Raw genomic sequence first — 18,966 nt, 5'->3', positions numbered from 1 at the left:
AGGGCTGTGAATCACCCCCGGGCATAAACACGGCTCAGCCGAGCAGACAAATGAGCAAGCGGGGATGCTGACAGCGCTGTCGAGGGAAAGCACTCTGGGCCACCTCTTCTCAAATTGCTCAGGGGTTCGGCAGCGCGTCCTGCAGGTCAGCCTGCTGCAGGATGCTTCTTGGAAAGAGGCTTGACATCAGCCAGTGCAATGCTCTGCTGTGTTAGAGGAGGCTTGGGGGGACGTGGGATCTCTGCTCTGAATACCCTCAGGCGAGCAAGAAAAACTGGAGCAGAAGCGCCAGAGCCGATCTGTTTGAGGAAACCCAAAGAAAAAAGCGTCATCATCCCTTTACTTATCCTTTTTGGTAACTGCACCCCCCGTTTCCTCGTGGAGCATCCCAGCCATGAGAGCCATCAGATCATGAGCACCTCCTCTCCCTGAAGGCAATGGACCTGCAGCACTGGGTTCTAGCCAACAGCTAAAAATAGCATAAAAGGCAGAATAAACAAAGGGAGCTGCTTAAATCTGTCTCCGATGTTTGTCTTTAGCTAATGGAGCAATTTTCATGTGCAGGATGCTGTCACCTCTCTCAGATCAGGAGACAGCCTACACTCCCCCCAAGCTCCCCCCAGCCACACCACATCTCCTGCAGGACTGGACAGGCTGGGAGGAAATGCTAATTTCTGCCCAACTGCCCTGCGCCTGCTTTATCTCTGCCTCAGCTTCTGGGGAAAGTGGAAAACCACTAACATACACAAGAGCACACTCTGAGCCTGCACAGACAGCTCCTCATCACAAAAGCACTGCTTAAATAAAGGAAAACTTAGCATCTTTGGCACTTACTCTATCTTTGGCACTTACTTTGTCTCTACAGGTTGGTGGGGCCAGAAAATGAACATTTTCTGCAGTTAGAAACTCTGAAATTCTGGTTAGGAGGGGAAAAAAATATTTTCACACAGGTGTTTCAACTTTTTTAATTCTTCTTATGTTTTGCATTATTTAATGCTAAGAACTAGACTTGCTGTAATATATAAATCCTTCCCTTACTGTTTGATTTCTTTGATGTGGTATTTTCAGCCTGCCTTATTCTGTGGTATTCAAAGCAGCTGGCAAAAATTATTTTATTCATTGCAAAGAGGACAAGAAGTACCGTGTCCCTTGCTCCATCCTTCTTCCAGGAAAATAGTTTTCATCAGTGGGGTACCATTATCAATTACAGAATGGTATTTCTTGGAAGGCATGCCCAGAGTGCCCAGCTGTGGGAGGCTCTGAAGAACTTCTCCAGTGAAAAGGCCCAGGCTCTAGAGATCAGAATTTAGGCTGAGTCAAGGCACAACAATTGGAGGAAAATGAGTGGCAGTTCAGTGGTGATGACACACATCCTTTGGACTTTGGAGTGACCTCCCCTCCATCTCAGAGCTGCTCCGTGTATTGTTTGGGACAAAGCCCAATCCATCCTGATCAAATCCCTTTCTTTCAAAGGAAAGATGATACAACTTAATCCACCAGATCCTGCCATGAGCCTTCTGCCATCTTCATGACTACAGCATCCCATGCTCCCAGCTTCCCATAATAAATTATGGATATATTATCCATATGACAGAGGTACTTCAAAAGAAAACTATTCCTTTTGTTGACTTTTTAATTTTGTGTCTAAAAGGATAGTTTGTTTTTATTTTTGGAAGGTTTTTATTATCTCTATATGCAACACACACAGAGCTACAGCCTTAAGTCTGGCTTCAGAATGCAAATCAAACCAAACAGCATTTGATTTTGGAAAGGTTAAGCAAGATGTTGTCACCTAAAAGGATTTTTTGTTTGCTTGTTTGAAACTATTAATTTAATTAATGTAATTTAATTAATTTAATTCTGTGTACGTCATAGAATACATTTTCCCTAAAAAAATCAATTTTTCAATGGATAATTTTCCCCCTTTGAGTGAAAAAGAAAACCAGAAAGAACCACTGAGCCACCATCCAGGTTAGTGAAGGTACAACCAGGATAAAATCCCTAACTTACAGACAAAAAAGGCCAAAAATTGTTAACACAAGCCAGGAGAGTGGATGAACAGCAGATAAGGACCTATTTCCCAAACAAAGTTTTCTATTTAGCCTAGGAGAGGAATGCAAACTAGAAGTAAAGTGGCTGGAGGAAGAATCTCATATCTAGAAGTTATCTTAATAAATAAAATCCCTAAATAAGGAAAGCTGATTCAGGGCACAGCTGAACTGTGATTGGAATTAAACACTGGGGGAATGAGAAAAAGAAGAGGCAAAATATCTCCATCATTTGAAAACTATTATATGGTGGCACCAAAAAAAAGAGAAAAAAATTCAGTACAATTAAATAAAGCTGTCCCATCCAAACACAGCAATGAGGAGAGAGGGAGAACTTGTGGGAGGATATAGATCTTCCTCAAACCAGTCAGTTTTGTTAGTTCTGTAGAATTAAACAAGTTGCTGCTGAAGGAGAGCCTGCACAGGAGGTTTTATGGGAGGGATGGATGGGCAAAGCCCACAGAAAGGCAGAGTCTAGCAGGGAGCAAAGCCAGCCAAGGTATTTCAGGATTTATTTACAAGTTCTAGGAAGATGAGCTTAGCATTGCTTCCCAGGGAAAGAGTGAAGCAATTAAAGGTTAAATCAATGTGTACAAAACCTCCTGTGTACATCAGGAACTCTGTTACCTACTGAGCAAGTTTAAACCTATAACAACCTCAGCAAGCCCTCTCCTGGCTCCAGGAATGGGCCTGGCCCAGCCAGTACAGGACAGCACCATTCAGTGTCACATCTTAGGGTCTCAGGGGAGGCCAGGGCTCTGCTCATCCTCAGCAGCTCGTGGCACAGGGCTGCTCACTCCCATGGCTGCTCAGATGGAGCTGCCCAGAAAAGACTGAAGAGCACCAGAGATCTTCCAAGCAAGGTGGTTCAATGCAAAAAGGAAGGACAACAGATTGTGCCAAGCCCTCAAGAGACCCAAAACAGTGGGTTTAGGCTGCAGGAAGAGGAGATAAACCTGGCATAGCTGTGACTAGAGCAGGGTAGCAGGGTACCCCAAGGATGCAGCAAAAGATCCACCACTGGAAATTTTTAGGAGCAGTTTGGATGCGCGCGGCATCCATGCCCAGCGCAGCCCAGTAGGCGCAGGAGGGCGGGACCCGCAGACCCTGAGCCCTCCTCCCCTCTTTACCCACCTCCTGGGAGATGCCTCTGGGCGGTGGCTCGGGAATCCCGCCTGGGCTCGGCAGAGCAGGGACACAGCGATGCCAGCGCCAGCCCCGGGGTGCAGCAGCTGTGCTGACACCTGAACATCTGCAGCAATCGAGACTGCTGCTCCTCAACGCGGTCCTACTGCTGGATGTCCTCCAGCAGGAAAACACCGTGAAAACCTACCTACAAACAGGGCTGCATCTCAAGCTAACTGCTTTGGTTTTTTTTCTTCTAAATAAACTGCTTTAAATACCTACTTCAGAGAACCTGGACGAAGTGGTGTAGCTTTCCTCTCACTATCTAAATAAGGCCTCTAACAATGTTATCACTTTCCAAAACACATCTGTCCCGCAGCTCCTAGCCCAGACAACTGGCAGGTAACCAGTTAATAAATGTCTTCGCCAGACTGTTGAATAGGCTGGCCCCGACTCAAGAGTGATGTCAGGGCCATTCAATGCACTATAATTGGAAAAACCTGGGAAAAGCAATCCCATGTTTTTTAATAAATAAAGAGTGTATTAGCAGCCTCCTGCCTTTATTCACCACGGTGTGTACCTTGTTCAGTAGCAAAGTGGGATTTTATTTTTTTTTCTGCTGCCGCTTGCACAGTGATTTCTACTTGGGATTTGATGCCAGTTCCCAGATGTGTCTCAGGCCAGGAAGTCAGCAATCAGCCTGGATAAAGCCTCTGGGATTTGCTGCAGACCATCTTTTGACACACACATCCTTCCTGCACCCTCTCTTATGATATTGGGGCACACCCCTTGTGCCCAAAAATAAAATAAAACAACCCAGAGCCGAGCAGAAGCCCCTGACTGGGATGCTTTGATCACTTTCATATTCAATCTCTGGGAATATTTTTAATTAATTCAGTCCATCGAAGCCCCAGAGGCAGCATTTGAGGCATCTTTACAACACCAGAGTGTCTATATACATAAATCACTTCAACAATTGCAGGTTCCCTGTCTGCTGGAGCAGCTCCAGGCAAAACTCATCTCCCACAAATCCTCACCAGTGGTACCCACAGGACAGCATCAGCTCCCCAGCTTGGCCATAGAACATTGGAGGGATATGAATCCTCCAAAGCACTTGTCCTCAGAGGAATACATGAAGATGATAAATGAGTTTTCCGGGCTCTGTGTGAGCAGCTTAGGGAAGCTGAAACCCAAGCGGGTGACATGAAGGATGTGGTTTGCATGGAAAATAATCCCAAGCAGAGGCACCCTGACAGCAATATGCCTTTCAAACCTCCCTGCATCCCTGAGAAAGGAACTACCCAGATTTCCCAGCCTGAGGAGAGGGGTTTAGCCCCACACAGCCAAGCTCCACGCTCACCCCAGCCACGTGGTACCATCTACTGCAGAGCCGGGGAATCCCAGCCCAAGGGGACACAATTACTGAATTACTAACAAGATCATTTATTTCTCACTCCCACCAGGCATTTAAGAGGCTGTTGTTGGGCCTCTTGTGCTTCCTTTCATCTCCCCATCAAAGCACAACTAAATTAACACCAGCCCTCCTCCCGGTGGTGCCCCCCCCCCGAGCTCCCACAGCCGCTCTGCTTTCACAGGGCACCTGGGAGCCACTGCCAAAACAGGAAGGCAGGCGCCTAATTGAAAGGGAGTATTTGGGAGTCACCCTACACAAAAATTAGCAGAGATATGCTAGGAAAATAAAATAGTGGGCATTAACGGACGGCTTATCTTCTTTTTTCCGTGACTCTAGAGTTCAGGATGTGAAAAGGCCAAAAAAGTTTCACATACTGTTCTGAGAAACTGGTCAGGGAGAGGAGCATCCTCTCCTCTGCTTTCACTGCTCCTCCCAAAATAACTCAGGTTGATGCTGAGGTATGGACCTCCATCATTAAAATACAGACACACACAAGCCAAAACAACCCTGCATTGCTGCTAGGAAAATTTGTAGCTAGTGCTGGGTGTTGGTGATGGGTTGAAAAGTCGAGCACTGACTGATTTCAATTCACCTGTGTTTGGTTTGCTGAAAACACTAACCTGTGCCTAGGGAGAAAGGGAATAGGGATGTCTCCTGTGTGAAGGAAGGAGCACGGGGGTCTCTGTTCCTGGAGGGGGGACTGAACTGTAAGCTGAGTGGCCAGAGGCAGCTCAAGGAGGCTGGCTCTCAGAACAGGGAGCCCCTCTCCTCGCTACCCACCCTTGGCAGAGATCCCAGCCTGGGACTGTGACCAAGCCCCAGGGGAAGTGCCAGCTGAAGCCAAGGGAGGATTTAGGATTAACTCCAAAAAATCAGCTAGTCCCACCCCACCCTACAGGCAGCCTGTAGAAAGGACCAAAAGCCCTGGGGGCCAGGCAGAGGGACAGGGTAGCATGGCAGCAAGCAGGCTGGCAGGCCCAGAGGGGCCAGTAGTGTCTGAACAAGTGACCCAGAGCACTCCCTGTCTGCTGGAGGCACTCAGCTCCTCCAGTCCCAGCTCCTGGCTGCAGGAGCCCAGCTGGCTCTTGGAGCAGGAGCAAGCCACAGCAAGAGAGAGGGAAAAAAAAAGGAGAAAGAGCAGCAGGAAGCCCTGCTGAGAAGCCCCCTTTTGTGTAAACATGCTCCGTCCTCAGACTAAAAATAAAGGCAAACCACAGGAAGGGAGTGAGTGCTTGGACAATATCCGATTTGGTGTGTGCCTGGGTGTGAGCTGCGGGAATGGGGAGAAGAGCAGGGGACTCCACCCAGCCCAGCCACACAAAGGCAGCCCGTTAAGACCTTCAAGATGGACAGGCATTCCTGGAGATTATTTAAATTCGAGCAACTGCTGCTTGGCAGATGTGCAGTCCCTTCGTGTGTTCACAGCACTTGGAAATGTTAAGTGAGGGAAAAGGCTGCCATGGCAGAAAGGCAGGATGGCTGCACAGGGCCCATTTTACAGGGTCAGAGACTGAGACCCAAGGCTGTGAACTGAAACCCCATAAACCTGCCATAAAACAAGGACATGACCCAGACAAGCTGTCAGCTACAATCCAGCTCACAGCTCCAGCCTCAAAACCACCTCTCCCTGCATGCTGCCTTTGCATCTCAGCTCCTGCTGCAGCCACAGAACCAAACTGAAAGCAACTGCACACTGCTGAGGGCTGATCAGTGGAGAGCCCACCCCAAAGGGGTCTCAAATGCTTCCCCTGGTGCTGGGCTTCGGGGCACTGCACCCTGCCATTGTCATCAGCTGCCTCTGGAGGCTGGAGCTGCAGCACCACCTGCGTGTCCCACCTGCAGGCTCCTCGCAGGAGGGATGCTTTGCTGGTGGGTGCGATCCCAAGAGACAGGCATCCACCCATCCATCCACCCATCCATCCGTCCATCCATCCCTGCGGCACAGAAAGCGACGGCACGGCGTGAGGAGGCTCCTCGGAGCCCAGCGCTCACCCTCGGTGCTGACACACCACTCAGAGGCCTTCTGGGGAAATGCAGCGCTTGGGAGGATCCCCCGGCCCGGGCTGGAGGGAAACAGCACTGGCACAGGGTCTGTGGAAGCAGCCCGCGGCTGTCCCTCCCTGCCAGCTGTGCCGCTGTCCCACCCCAGGGCAGCTGCTCCGGGCCGCTGGCAGGGCTTGGGTCCGGCTCCATCAGCCCGGTTCCTCTCAGGCACTGGAAGCCCTCCTCTCTTTAGTCAGCCTTGGCTGAACTGCAGCATCTGCGATGCTCAGCCGCCTCCCTTCCCGTCCTGTCTCTATTTTCTTTCCCGTCCCGTCTCTATTTTCAGAAGAAAATGACGGTGCTCGGCAGTGGAGGAAATCAAAGACAACTGCGGTGGCCTCCACTTGGGCATGTTTCCTGCTGACGTTTGTATTCCTTTAATTCTTGCCTCCTGGTCCTGTGTTCACTTTCCTACTACCTGGTCTCGCCTCAAGTATTCATTTTTCTCTACTATTAGGAAGGTCTACTAGGAGCACAACAAAAATCCAACACACTCCCCCCAGCCTCGTTTCCTCCAGAAAACAACTTCCTATGGAACACAGCTGTTTGGGGCAGGTCACTTGCTTTCTCTGCAAAAGACACCACAGCAACACAACTGTCCCTGCTTTGTTCTCATTTACAAGTATTGCTGAAACTTTCACAGGCTCTCATTTGGGGCATTTCCTAAATGCTAAATATAAAGTGTAAATGCCTTTCCATGAGGCTCTGTCTGGCAAGGGAGCAGCTGCTTCTGTCCCCACAGCAGCAGCACAAAATAAAACAGCAGCACGAATGACACTTGTGCCATCGGTGCTACGAGTGCCCACATGACACCTCCTGCTACCCAGCCCAGCTGCCAATGAAAACTGAAGATCTTTCCCTAAACTCACTTTAGCAGGTCACTTGCCACCCCCCAAGGTGCTGCTGGACACAGAGGAAGCCAAGAAAAAGGTGACACCTTCTGTTTACTCAGCTAATTGCACTTCATTATCGCCCTGAAATGTGTTAGCAAACAGACAGAAGAAAGGGAACAGGACTTAGTGTGAGCAGGGCTGCAGGAGGGAGCCCTGAACCTCCCCCTTGCCTGAGCTGAAGCTGTCCCTGCAGGCTGAACTCAGTCTGGGAAAAGTCAGCAGGAGAACTCCCACTCACGGGTCCTTGAAACCCCAGCAGTCACCTGCCCCCACCCAGCTCCCTGCTGGCCCCCCCAGCACAGCCCTGGCCAGCACACCCAGCAGAGTGCACAGCACAGCACAGCCTGGTCTAAGGGACCTCAGAGGTGTCCAGACAAGATCCCCACAGCTCAAATTCTCAATCCTCCTTTTTCACAGGCACAGTGCTGAGTCAGGCAGCAGAAGGCTACAGAGAACACTGCAGACACAGATCCTCTCTGCTGTCAGAAAACCTCCAAGTGAAACATAACAGGAGCACAAATTGAGAGCTCAGTCCCTGGGGTTAAACACCTAAATTAATAAGGCAGCTTCAGTCATGCTCTGGAAACACTCCTTGTAAAATTACGGGTTGTCTCTAAAAGACCAGTACCAAAGGACAGGGGACACATCTGGAAGCCCTGAGCCCTACCACTGTCCAAGTGAGTGTCACTTCACCAACACAGCTAAGAAGAAAACCCCAGGAACTAATACCTGCTGACCCCCATGCAATGAACCCCCAGTTTTACCTGGATCAAGATGTGTAAAGGACCCAATGACAAAGTCCAGTGTGGAGACAGCCAGCAGGAAGAGCAGCAGGAGCTGGAGCCTGATGATCCACTTCACCCCAGCCAAATTGATTCCCAGGAGGCCGAGCAGGACGGCCAGGGAGATGCCACGCACTGCCCAGATGTTGCTGAGGCTCAGGACACCTGCAATGGACTCTGCAAAGCCAGTGATGTACATGGCACCTGCAACACACTGAGGGACACAGCTCTGTGAGTGCCCCGTGGAGGAAAAGGGATGATCCCATCCACAGCCCCATGCCAGGCTGTGGGGGCTCTGTTCAGACAGACAGACAGACAGACATTGGCTGTCACAGTACAACCTTTAATGCGACTGCCACACTGCCACTGCCAAGGCAGCTGAGCTCCTGCCCAGGCAGACAGGGAAGGCTGGGTTCCACTGTAACATCCACCCTCTATCAACACTCCAGGAGAAACCACGCTGGCTTCTCTGAGAGAAAAAAGGATGAGCCAATTTCTGTTTCTTCCCCTCTTCTGTTTCTCTGGAGGAAAGGGTCCCAGCTCAACACCTGCCCGAAGAGCAGCAGTTTGTTTCCCCCTTCCCTGCCTCCTGGGGGTTATTTTTAACTTGGTGTTTAGTTTGGATGCAAACTCTGATGTTTCATGGGCTCCCCATCTCTCTGCTGGAATGGAGCCTGCCCTTTGGAGGAGAGCACGTTGTGTGAGCCATGCCTCCCTGGGCTCCCAGGAAAGCTGCCTGTTTGCCTTGCAGCAGGACAGGACACACACTCCGTGGCTGAGAGCCTGCAGAACAGGACATCTGCAGCACAGACTCAAACACCACTGCAGCACAACAACCCAAAACACCAGGAGGTTTCGCTCCAGAAATTCCCACTCGCTGACATTCCAGCAACAGCCCTTCCAGTGCATGGCATCCCTGGAAAACCAGGTCAGGGCAGACAACTGCATTTGATATGGTTGGTATGCCCTTGGGTCCTGCAACCCCAGTGCACAGCTGAGCGATGTGCAGCTCCCACACGACTGGAAGGGACAAAGGACAGCAAGAGCAGAGCCCCCACTCACTGCAGATCCCCCACCAGGGACCGACCCAGCACTGCTCCACTGAGGGTGCTCAGGACAACCTGGCCCACACCCAGGAGCTGCAGGCTTGGTGAGGTTTTCAGCAAGGCTGAGGGCATGCAGATGTTCAGAGTCGAGCACCTACAACTTGGGGATCCTGGACGATTCCCTTCCATCACAGGCAGACACCTAGATCAGAGGAGCTGCACCCTGAGAGTCTTCTTCCTCTGCAGCCCACTGCCAGCCATTCCCCACTCGCCCCGTGAGAGCAGGGAACAGGGAGTACTCCCCTTCTGGCAGCAGCTGCCTTATGGCAGAGGTTACAGCTCTCCTGAGCATCCTGTAGCAGAGGATCAGCCTGCAGCTGGTGCAGGGCACGTTGGGCAGAAAGCACAGCTGAGAAAGGAAAGGCATCAGCAGCTTTTGGGAGCAGCCAAAGCAATTTAAAGTGAGCTGCCAGCTCCCAGCCCCTGTGCAGCCCCTGTGCACACAGGATGCCAAGCCAGGGGCCAGGGCTGCTGCAGCCCAGCTTTTACGACCCTCAGGACAGGCTGCAACCTGATTGCTTTCCCAGATGGGGTCCTCTCAGAGAGCAAGAGTGGAAAATCTGACAGGAAGGATTCTCATGTGTGGCCCATTTCCATATCTTGGCTTGTGACTGGGTTCAGTTCGTGTTTTATGGACACTTGCTTTTAATCTGGAGTGAAAGGAGAAGAGGGGATTATTTTTGGTTTGGGGGCTGTTCAGGGGTTTTGGAGATTGCTGTAAGCCAGTCAGTTAAAAACAAACCTCCATAAAAATGCTTCTCTGCTCACCACATTTTATACTGTTCATAACATCTTTATGGGGGGAGAGGGTTAAGTTACTGCAGGTTTAAGTGATTATTTTCCATTCTTTTTGTAGACTACTTGTGTATTTTTGTGCCTCACCACCCCAACAGCTCCTTAGGATCTTTCAAAAAATCCAGAACTGTGATTTTTGAAGTCAATTAGCTGTGGCCCTTACCCCTGCCCAGCTCTCCTCCCACACCAGCTCCACTTCTGCTGGCTCCCACAGAGAAGCAGCCAAGGCTTGCCCGATCCCTAAGGGCACATGGAGCATGCCAAGGCCAACCTGCCAGTCCACAGCCACTCACTGAGCTTTGCTTGGCCACCCTGGCCTCTCCTGCTTTGTTTTATTTCAATCTCCCACCAGCAAGGGCATGTCCTGGCAATGGGGGTAATTTGGGATGGGAGTTCAAGTCCTGCACGGCTTGTCCAGACACTCAGCTCCTCCACCAGGATGCCCCATGCCAGGCAGCACAGTGCCATGCACAGGCTTGCTCCTGGGGAGCAGCGAGGGCTGAGTGCTCCCTATGATGCTCTCCCATGCTGCATTACCCAGATTTTACTTGAAACATTACTTTCTGCAGCAGGACAGCATAAGATTAATATCTGCATTGCAAAGTTTCTAAATTTTCTTTGAGTAACTTTATAAAATTACCTGGCCAAAAATGTAAAGGAGGCCAATGGTGCCCCCTACTTGACCTCCAAGGACAGTAGAAATCATGGAGTAGACTCCTCCACTTCCAATGCTGCACTTCTCACACACCCCAATTCCAGACAAGACTGTCACCAGGGCAACCAGAATGACAAAGGACACCAGAAACATGCCCATAACAATGCCAGTGTTTCCCTGGAATGAAAAAAAAAAAAAATCAAATAAAGATTAATTCACACCAATCTGCTGGGACAGAATAAGAAGCTACCACTTCCAGTCACTAGTGAACTATGGATCTGGAGTCATTACAGATTAAAAGAAACACACACAGACACCCCTACTTGTCTAATTAACGTAATTGATTGCCAAATTTAGAGCCTTTATTAGCGCCCCTTTGATGAGAACCTGTCTTGTCCTTGAGCCTGGGGCTGGGCAGACCTTTGCATGAGCAGGTTCTGCTCTGTCAATGGGCTCCTCCATGAATCACTGATTTTGTCCACTGGTTTAAAAGGAATGAGGTCAAACAATGATTCAGCCACCACAGTCAGGGGATCACTGCCTGTCTGCATGGTTTAGAATGACATGACTGAAAAAAAACCCCAGAACACTTTCATAACAAAAAGCAGTTTCAAAATTGAACCCCTGGGATTTGCAACGACTGATTTATTAACAGCATCAAGTTTGCATTTTAATTTTTCAGAACATTTACCTTTGAAAGCTCTGATCCCTGCAAACAATGAGATGCCAAAGAACAAAACCCCAAAGGCAAGGCAGCGTGGAAGATAAATAATGCTCTCACAAAGCAGCGAGTGCCGGCCCTTATCCGCGGGGCGCGCTCAGAGGGGCAGGTGGCTCTCGCCCTGCCTGGGCTCTGGAGACTTTTCTGCACAGGATTCAGCCCCACAACCCTTCCTGCCTGGGGCAGAGCGAGGGCTCCAGGAGGAGCTGCTGCACCTGCCACTGTGTGGCAAAGAGAAGAAGTCTCTGAACAAACACAGCTGCAGGTCCCCGTTGGCAAATTTAAATGCCGGCACAACCCCTTTCTTTGGAGGGGTTCAGTTTGCCATTTAGGGTCAGATTTTCAGAAAGAAAAGGTGCTTGGTGCCTCCAAAAGGATTTAAGAACTCTTCTGAGCTCAGGACCTTCCCACTCACTTGCGCATGGCTGTAATTTATTTTCCAGGGTCAGGAGTTTTCCCCGGTGCTCCAGCCCACCTTCCCCTGCTGACAAATCACTCAGGCCAGTGCACAGCAACCAGAAGGCTCCTCCAGTGCCCAGTGCTTTGTTAACACCTGGCTTCCCTTCCTTTTACTCCTGTTCCAGGCCATGTCCATATCCCCTCTTTCCAGCCTTGCTCCAGCAATGCTCATCTCTGAGGTCATGCTAGCCATGATGTAGTTTTTATCACCGTTGCATCCCTGCTCTGGGGTTGGTTGAAATCCCAGATTCTTTTTCCTTTTCTCTTTTTTTTTTGGGAAAAAACAGAAACATATCCAGGATGTTGGTATCATCATAAAATCCCATTTTGGTTCAGCATCCTGCTGCCTTTGACAGGGGTGTTATCTGGTCAGTGGGGAACAGAGCCAAGGATTGCTATAAACACAGCTGTGGTTGGGTCAGCACCACAGCCCACCCAAACCCCATACTTCTTTTTAAAAGGACAATTGCTCTTTTTCTTCAGCTGCTTACCCCAGGTTAAATGGTTAATAAACATTATATGCTTCAGTTAAAAAAAAAAAAAAAAAAAAAAAAAAAAAAAAAAAAAAGCAAACATATGCAAACATTCACTTAGCCTTGGGCTTTTCCAGAGAGGTGGTGCCAGGCTGTGGCAGCTGTTAATGGGCAATCCAATGGTTCCTACAGAATAAAGGGTTAACACTAAGACCGAGGGGGAATGCTGGACTCACAGCAACAATAGGAAGCAGAGAAAGTGGGAAGAAAAAGCCCCCATTAAGCACTGATGCTTATTTATGCATGCATGCTGGAAGGGGTTAGTGCAGCAGCAATCCCTGTTGAACATTTCAGCAAGATTAGGTCCCCTGGAACTGCAAAGCTTCACCAGCCCCAGCTCCAGCTCTGGAAATTTATAGCAAAAGCCTGACTCTGGGAATAGCTTGACATCTGACTGTCCTCTGCCAGGGGAGCTCTCTGCCAACCCGGACTTCTCCTCCCTTCCCTTTCATGCTAGCTTCCAGCTGGTTCTGTTTTTCTTTCATTTACTGGCTTTGTTTATATTTGTGTTTGCTCCAGAAGTAACTTGCTTTCAAAAAGGAGATGTGGAGGAAATAAAATCAGAAGGAAAAGGAAGCTAAAAAATCATCTCAATTTCTCCACCACAACAACTGCAGCTCCCATCAACACCTCCAGCAAAGCAATTTTCAGTGCAGAGTGCAAGTGTCTTCCTGCTCCTTTTGGAAGGTGTCCACCATGCCTGTGACAAGATCTCTGCCTGAAGCTCAAATCCCATCCATCTCTGGGGAAGCTTTTCTTCTTCTAAGGGGAAATTTTGAGGCATAACACAATATTTTGCATCAGGAAGGGACGGTATGCCAGGCTCTGACCCTCAGAGATACTATTTAGGACCCAGCAGGGGAAGATCCTTTGATAGCAATGACAATTTCACCTGACTGAGGATTCCCCATTCAAAAAATCAGGACCCCCAACACTGGCATGTTTGGAAGAGACCTCCTTCAGTGGTGTTGGGAAGATGGCTGAGTGGCTGTAACTACTTTACCTGGAAAAGTGCTAATTTCTCCTCAACAATACGACACAAGGGTGTCCCTGTTCGTTGTCAAGGTTGGTTGTTGTGTTTTCCTTTCTCTTTCTGAAAGCTAAGGTAGGAAACCACTCACAAAGATCACTTCAGCTGCACATTTTAGTGGAACTTTTTGAAAAGCTACAAAATACCAGAGGGCATGAGCAACATTAAAATGAAGAGCATTGAATCCAAAACCCTTGGGTGGTGATGGATACAAGGCAAGGGAGGGCAGAGGAAAATATCTTTTCAAACATTCAACCAAGTCAGCACTTGCTCACCACAAGCCATCCCGTCCTCAGGAAAAGAACCACTCCAAAAATGTTGATCATGCAGGAGGTGAAGACCCCATCCCACGTTCCAAAAAGCACTGGCTCCCATACAAACAGCTGGATCTTCCACCAGGGCTTGGTCTGTGTTTGAGATACCTAGAGAAAAGCAAAGCCTGGGGTTTACCTCTCATGTTTTATGGGCAGGCTGCACAAGGGGTGCCACAGCCAGCCACCAACAGGGGGATGGACACCAACAGCTGCTGAGACACTCCTTTGCTGCAAGCTGTCCCTAAGATAAGGGGCTGTCAGGCTGTTGGGGTGCCTGGGCCCTGAAAGAGATGGCTCCTACAATGCCCTGTTGATATTCTTGTAGGATAAGCAGCAACAGAGCCCTACTGAGCCTCAGTGAATTAACCCCAAAGCATGAACCAAAAACACCATTCAAGGGTCCTTCACAGAGCCTGCAGCTACACACTGTGCTTCTCCTCCTGTCCCTTCCAAACACTCCACCAAGGCAAGAAGGGTTCTCAGCGCATGGCAGAAGTCCCTTAGAGGATATGACAAACCAGCTGGGACCAACAGAGTAGGTTAAGACGGCTTTCCCATCACAGCCATATCTGATCAGGACCCTTTGCTTCTCAAGGAGACATGGGGCTCTGGATATTGGGGCATGGTGATTTTCCAGAGTTGCTGGAACCAAGATCTGAAACTCCAGGGAAACTGCGGTTTTCCTATGAACTGCTTCCTCTTGCCCTCTGGAAATCGAGTCTCCTCTTTCCCTTTCTAAGTCACACATCTCAGATATACACAGCAAAACAAAGGGCAGTTCTGTTACTTCAGTCCTGTTCCCTTGCACAGAGGTGACCAGGAGTGCAGAGGCCATGGAGATTGCAATTTGGGAAAGGAGATGGCTGTGTGACATACCTGCTGTGCTTCCTCATGGAAGAGCTCCTGGACGTATCCCTCACTGCGGGCACCACTGCGGCTGAGCATCGTCTCCTGGGCGCTGCCTGCCCAAAGCACAGCTCTAGCACAGCCACAGGCCAAGCTGCTCCGGGTGGGAGCTCAGCTCAGTCCAGTTCCTGCAGGGCTGGCTCCTCCGTTGTAGAAGATTCATGGTTTTATCCCAGCCTTACTGTGAAAGCAGGAAAGATGAAAGACACGACTGCTGCTTTCTTAGTCTGCCAAAGCACAAGGCCATTGTCCACACAGTCAACAGCAGCTTGTGGCAGATACTGAACCAGAGGGACACAGCAAGCAAAGAGCAAGGCTCCCCCAGCACAGGCTCCACTATCAGCCACACATTTAACAGCCCTCGGTAGTCTTTTCCAAACCTGACCCCAGCATCCTGTAGCACTGGCTCCACAGCTCCACAGTGCTGTCTGCAAAATGCATTTCCTCTTGTTGGTTTTAAATCTGGTGCCTGGTAATGTCATTGCATGCTCCCGTGCTCCAGTGACATGGGACACATGGATTATTCACTTCCCAGCACCACTCATCACTTCACAGCCTTGACCACGTCTGCTTCAGCTGTACCTTTTCCAGACCAAGGTCCTGCCTTGGATTCAGTGTATTCAGTTACCCACAGTCTCCCACACCAGTGTCAAGAGAGACCTTTTGGCTATTCCTCAGTGCAGCCAGAGGGGAGCAAGACTTGTTCCACAAATGTGGAGAGGGCAGCTTGTCTGGATCATTGGCTCTCCTGGGGCAGGTAATTTGCTGGCCAGCTGAGCCCACATGCTTACAAGAACCAACCATGATCACACAAGGTTTGTACCAAGGACTGGACACCTTACCTGAGACCAGACACCAAACTAATCACAGGGCAGGAATCCAACAGAAATGTGCTTTGCCTATTGCACAGAGACATAGAGAAACTACTTTGTGTCCCTCGGGATTTCTGCACCAGGGTCTGAATGCCTTTCACCATCCTGCCCTTACTACTCTACTTTGAAATAGCCAGTATTAAATAACCAAAGCAGATGCTGCTCCACCACAGTGTTTCAGTTGCAGCTGGGGTAAAATGGCCAGCACAGGAGGTTTCTCTCTGCCCTGCCCACATGGCCAGTTAAGCAGCACAAAAGCCATGAGATTTCACGATGCCCTGCTGCTGCTCCCACATTTCTTGAAGCAAATAACCCTTCACAATATCACAAATGGTTGCTGTTACAGGGAGACTGGGGCTTCAAGCAGGGCAAAAGCAGCAGGAGCAGATGAACTCTAAAGAAACAAAGCTCATGGGTTTGGTTTTTTTCAAATAGCCACAGTAATAAAAAATGGAAGAAATTACACAACGTGAAACAAGATTACAATTGAAGAGCCATATTCTCCTGAGAATCCCTAGTGCAGTCCTTCCTTTACTTTCACTCAGTAAAGCATTCACTGAGGTCACACAACCCAGTGTGCCACAGCAGTCCCATCTAGATGTGGAGAAAGGGGAGGCTGCAGCTCTGCAGCCCTCTGCTCTCCAAAACCACCGCAAGGGAGTCAGAAGGAGATGTCTCCAACCCCTTACAGTAGCTCAGGGCTGAAGTGACTTGTTCAGTGTGTCTGCTGTGTGACATTACATGGATAGGTGTGATGCACCCATATTACCCACCTGAAAGTTGCAAAACGCTAAAAGAAGGGCTGCACACATGGATTTTTAAACCTGAAGCACACCTAGCAAGAAATTTTACCTGCTTAGACATTTAAATCCCCTTATCTCACCATTTCCTTCCTTTTTCTTGTCTTTAAAACCCTTCTCCTGCCCTGTGCTGTAGAGCCCTTTCTGATCAGCTACTGCTCACCTTGCTAGAAGATCTTCCTCCTCCACAATCCCAGGAAATTGCCTCTGCACTACTGCTCCTCTGTGGCATTTCCAACTGCCTAAAAATCTCATTACCCAATTCTGTAATTATTTACATCCCACCACAACTCCTGGATCCATTGGTCCCTGCAAGGTAGCCAAGGCAAACACGGGAGGGGGTGCAAAGCACAGGAGTGGGAGCTGAACACACTCACAGTCACATCCCTATCCATGGACACACAAGTAGCTCTGCAATTTAGGGTCTGTGAGTGGAAAGTCCTTGGGCCAGGTGCCCTCCTCTTGCCCCATGCAGCACTCTACAAGCACAGGGATGTTTTTGGGTGCTATTTTGTATTTAGTCACCAACCCTGAGGAAGCTTTTTCTGCTACACACACCAGCAGGATGAATAAACTAAACAGACTCAATTTTCCTCTAATATAAGTGAGCCTCTAACTTGAAAGTAAATTGCTGTTATTTTTCCTAAAGTTTCTGCCAAATACACTAGCTAGTCTATAAATTAAAGACAAACGTCTGTTTTAATCTTTCCATACCATTTAGCACTCAAGAGAGCAGAAGAGCATTAGCAAACCTCGCAGAAACATTACAAAGGCTCATCTCCTTTTCCTGCAACACTTCTATATTTAATTGCAAAACCAGATTCCTGTCGATTAAATTTCTGTGCCCTCCATATCCTTTCAAAGCACTATTTTATGAATCATCACATTAAAGCTGCTTCTGAGCTAAGCGTCGCTGCTCTGAGCTACTCAACAGCTGGCTGATTTTGAAGAGGAAAGGTTAACGCCTTCCCAAGCACAACTGCGTGTGGTCCCACGACCTCCGAAGCCTCCGTCCTCGCCAGAGGAGGTGCTCCTAAAGCCTCCCCTCCCAAGGGACACAGAAGCCAGCAGCATTTTAGTTTTAATCAGTCCCTTCAACTCCTCTCCGGGTCAAGTTCTTAAAAACACCTAATTTAGGAGTCTTTTAGGAAAGCGGAATTAAAGGGAAATGAAGCAGCCATCAGCGCAACAAAGGTAACGCCACGCAGAGCGGCGCTTGGCTATTCCCAGTTACTCATTTACTGCCCCGGCCAGGACAATTACCGAGCTCGTTTTGTTTTCCCATATCTCCGCAGAGCGACGGAGGCTGCGGAGCACCAGACGTGGGAAACGAGCCCGGACTCTCCCCACTAATTCAGTTTTCCCATGTGGCCGGAGAGCTTCAGTCTGGCAGAGGCCACGGCGTTACCAACACCTGGGGGCTGCGGCCACGGCCGCACCGGGCTGCCCACCCGGCCCGGGCAGCGCTCCGACCTCCCCGTTCCCTCTTCCCTCTGTTTTGTCCTTTATAAAACTCTTTTTCTCTCAAATTTTCCATTTTCTCCATCTTTTTTTTTTTCTTTTTGTTTCCCTGTTTTTGCTTTTTTCTCTTCTATTTCCTTTATTCTGGTTTTCTTTTACCTTTCTTTTTTTTTTTTTTTTTAACTTCCTCCCCACGTCCTTTTTTATGAGTCTTTCTTTTTTCTTTTACTTTTTTTGGGGGGGAGCTCTTTCCCACCATTTACTTCGCCCCCACCATGGTTTTAATTTTTTAGCTTTCCTCTCCCCCATTACCTCCCTCCCTCCGCCGCCTCCTCCCCGACCGAGCCGCGCGGCACCGCAGGGAGCGGCGGGCAGAGCCGAGCCAAGCCAAGCCCGGCGCCACCGGCGCGGTCCCCGCGGCTCAGGCCGGTCCCCCACCCCGGCTCGGCGGTGCCGACCCCACTCACCTGGCGGCTCCCGGACCCTCCCTCCCTCCTTCCCGCCGGCTCCCGCGGCGCCGCCTCCCGCCGGGGCGGCCCCGGGCGCTGCCACGTCTGCCCGGGCACCGCGCCCGCCCCCGCGGCGGCACCGGCACCTGCCCGGCTCGGGCCGGACCCAGCCGTGCCCGGGACACGCCGGCTCCGGGAGCGCCGAGACCCCGCAGCGCCGAGCGTGGGGAACAGAAATCATCAGGGGCTGGGAGCAGATTGCCCCTCAATCTGCAGTTCTCGGGAGTCTGAGAAAACAAGTGAATAAATAAGCAGATTCATAGCTGCTTGAGGAAACGATGGCCACGGGGAAAGGGGGCTCTGATTCCGTACAGGAGCGGCTGCAGCGATGTTTCAATAGGAACTCGATCCAGTCGAACTTCCCAGCCCTGTGACCCTGCACAGGCAAAGCTCCACCTGAATTAAAGGCAGGAATTTTGGACAGTCTCAATATAAAGAGGATCATATCTAGAGCCAGCCACTCTTCCTCAGAGTTTGTGTAGCACACTTTGATTTAATTT

At 49.8% G+C, this 18,966-nt stretch overlaps 1 protein-coding gene across 3 annotated transcripts in view; it reads right to left on the bottom strand.

Annotated features, from left to right (window-relative positions):
• Positions 1-18,520, bottom strand: part of SLC12A8 (solute carrier family 12 member 8) — a 50,487-nt gene extending 31,967 nt beyond the window's left edge. The window contains exons 1-5 of one of the 3 annotated variants that reach the window (XM_059852654.1): positions 18,425-18,520; positions 14,795-15,005; positions 13,880-14,026; positions 10,847-11,038; positions 8,288-8,519 (exon numbers count right to left, since the gene is read on the bottom strand). In XM_059852654.1, the coding sequence (XP_059708637.1) occupies positions 8,288-8,519; positions 10,847-11,038; positions 13,880-14,026; positions 14,795-14,863 (640 nt within the window). In that variant the 5' untranslated portion in view covers positions 14,864-15,005; positions 18,425-18,520. Of the gene's footprint in view, positions 1-8,287; positions 8,520-10,846; positions 11,039-13,879; positions 14,027-14,794; positions 15,006-18,424 lie in introns of those variants that run through there. The other 2 variants (XM_059852655.1, XM_059852656.1) reach the window with 2 other exon arrangements.
• Between the last annotated feature and the right edge of the window lie 446 nt (positions 18,521-18,966).

The sequence above is a fragment of the Haemorhous mexicanus genome, chromosome 8, assembly GCF_027477595.1.
Source record: "Haemorhous mexicanus isolate bHaeMex1 chromosome 8, bHaeMex1.pri, whole genome shotgun sequence".
Classification (NCBI taxonomy): Eukaryota; Metazoa; Chordata; class Aves; order Passeriformes; family Fringillidae; genus Haemorhous; species Haemorhous mexicanus.
The sequence above is the reverse complement of the archived record's forward strand: the minus strand, read 5'-3'. Positions and strand labels throughout refer to the sequence as shown.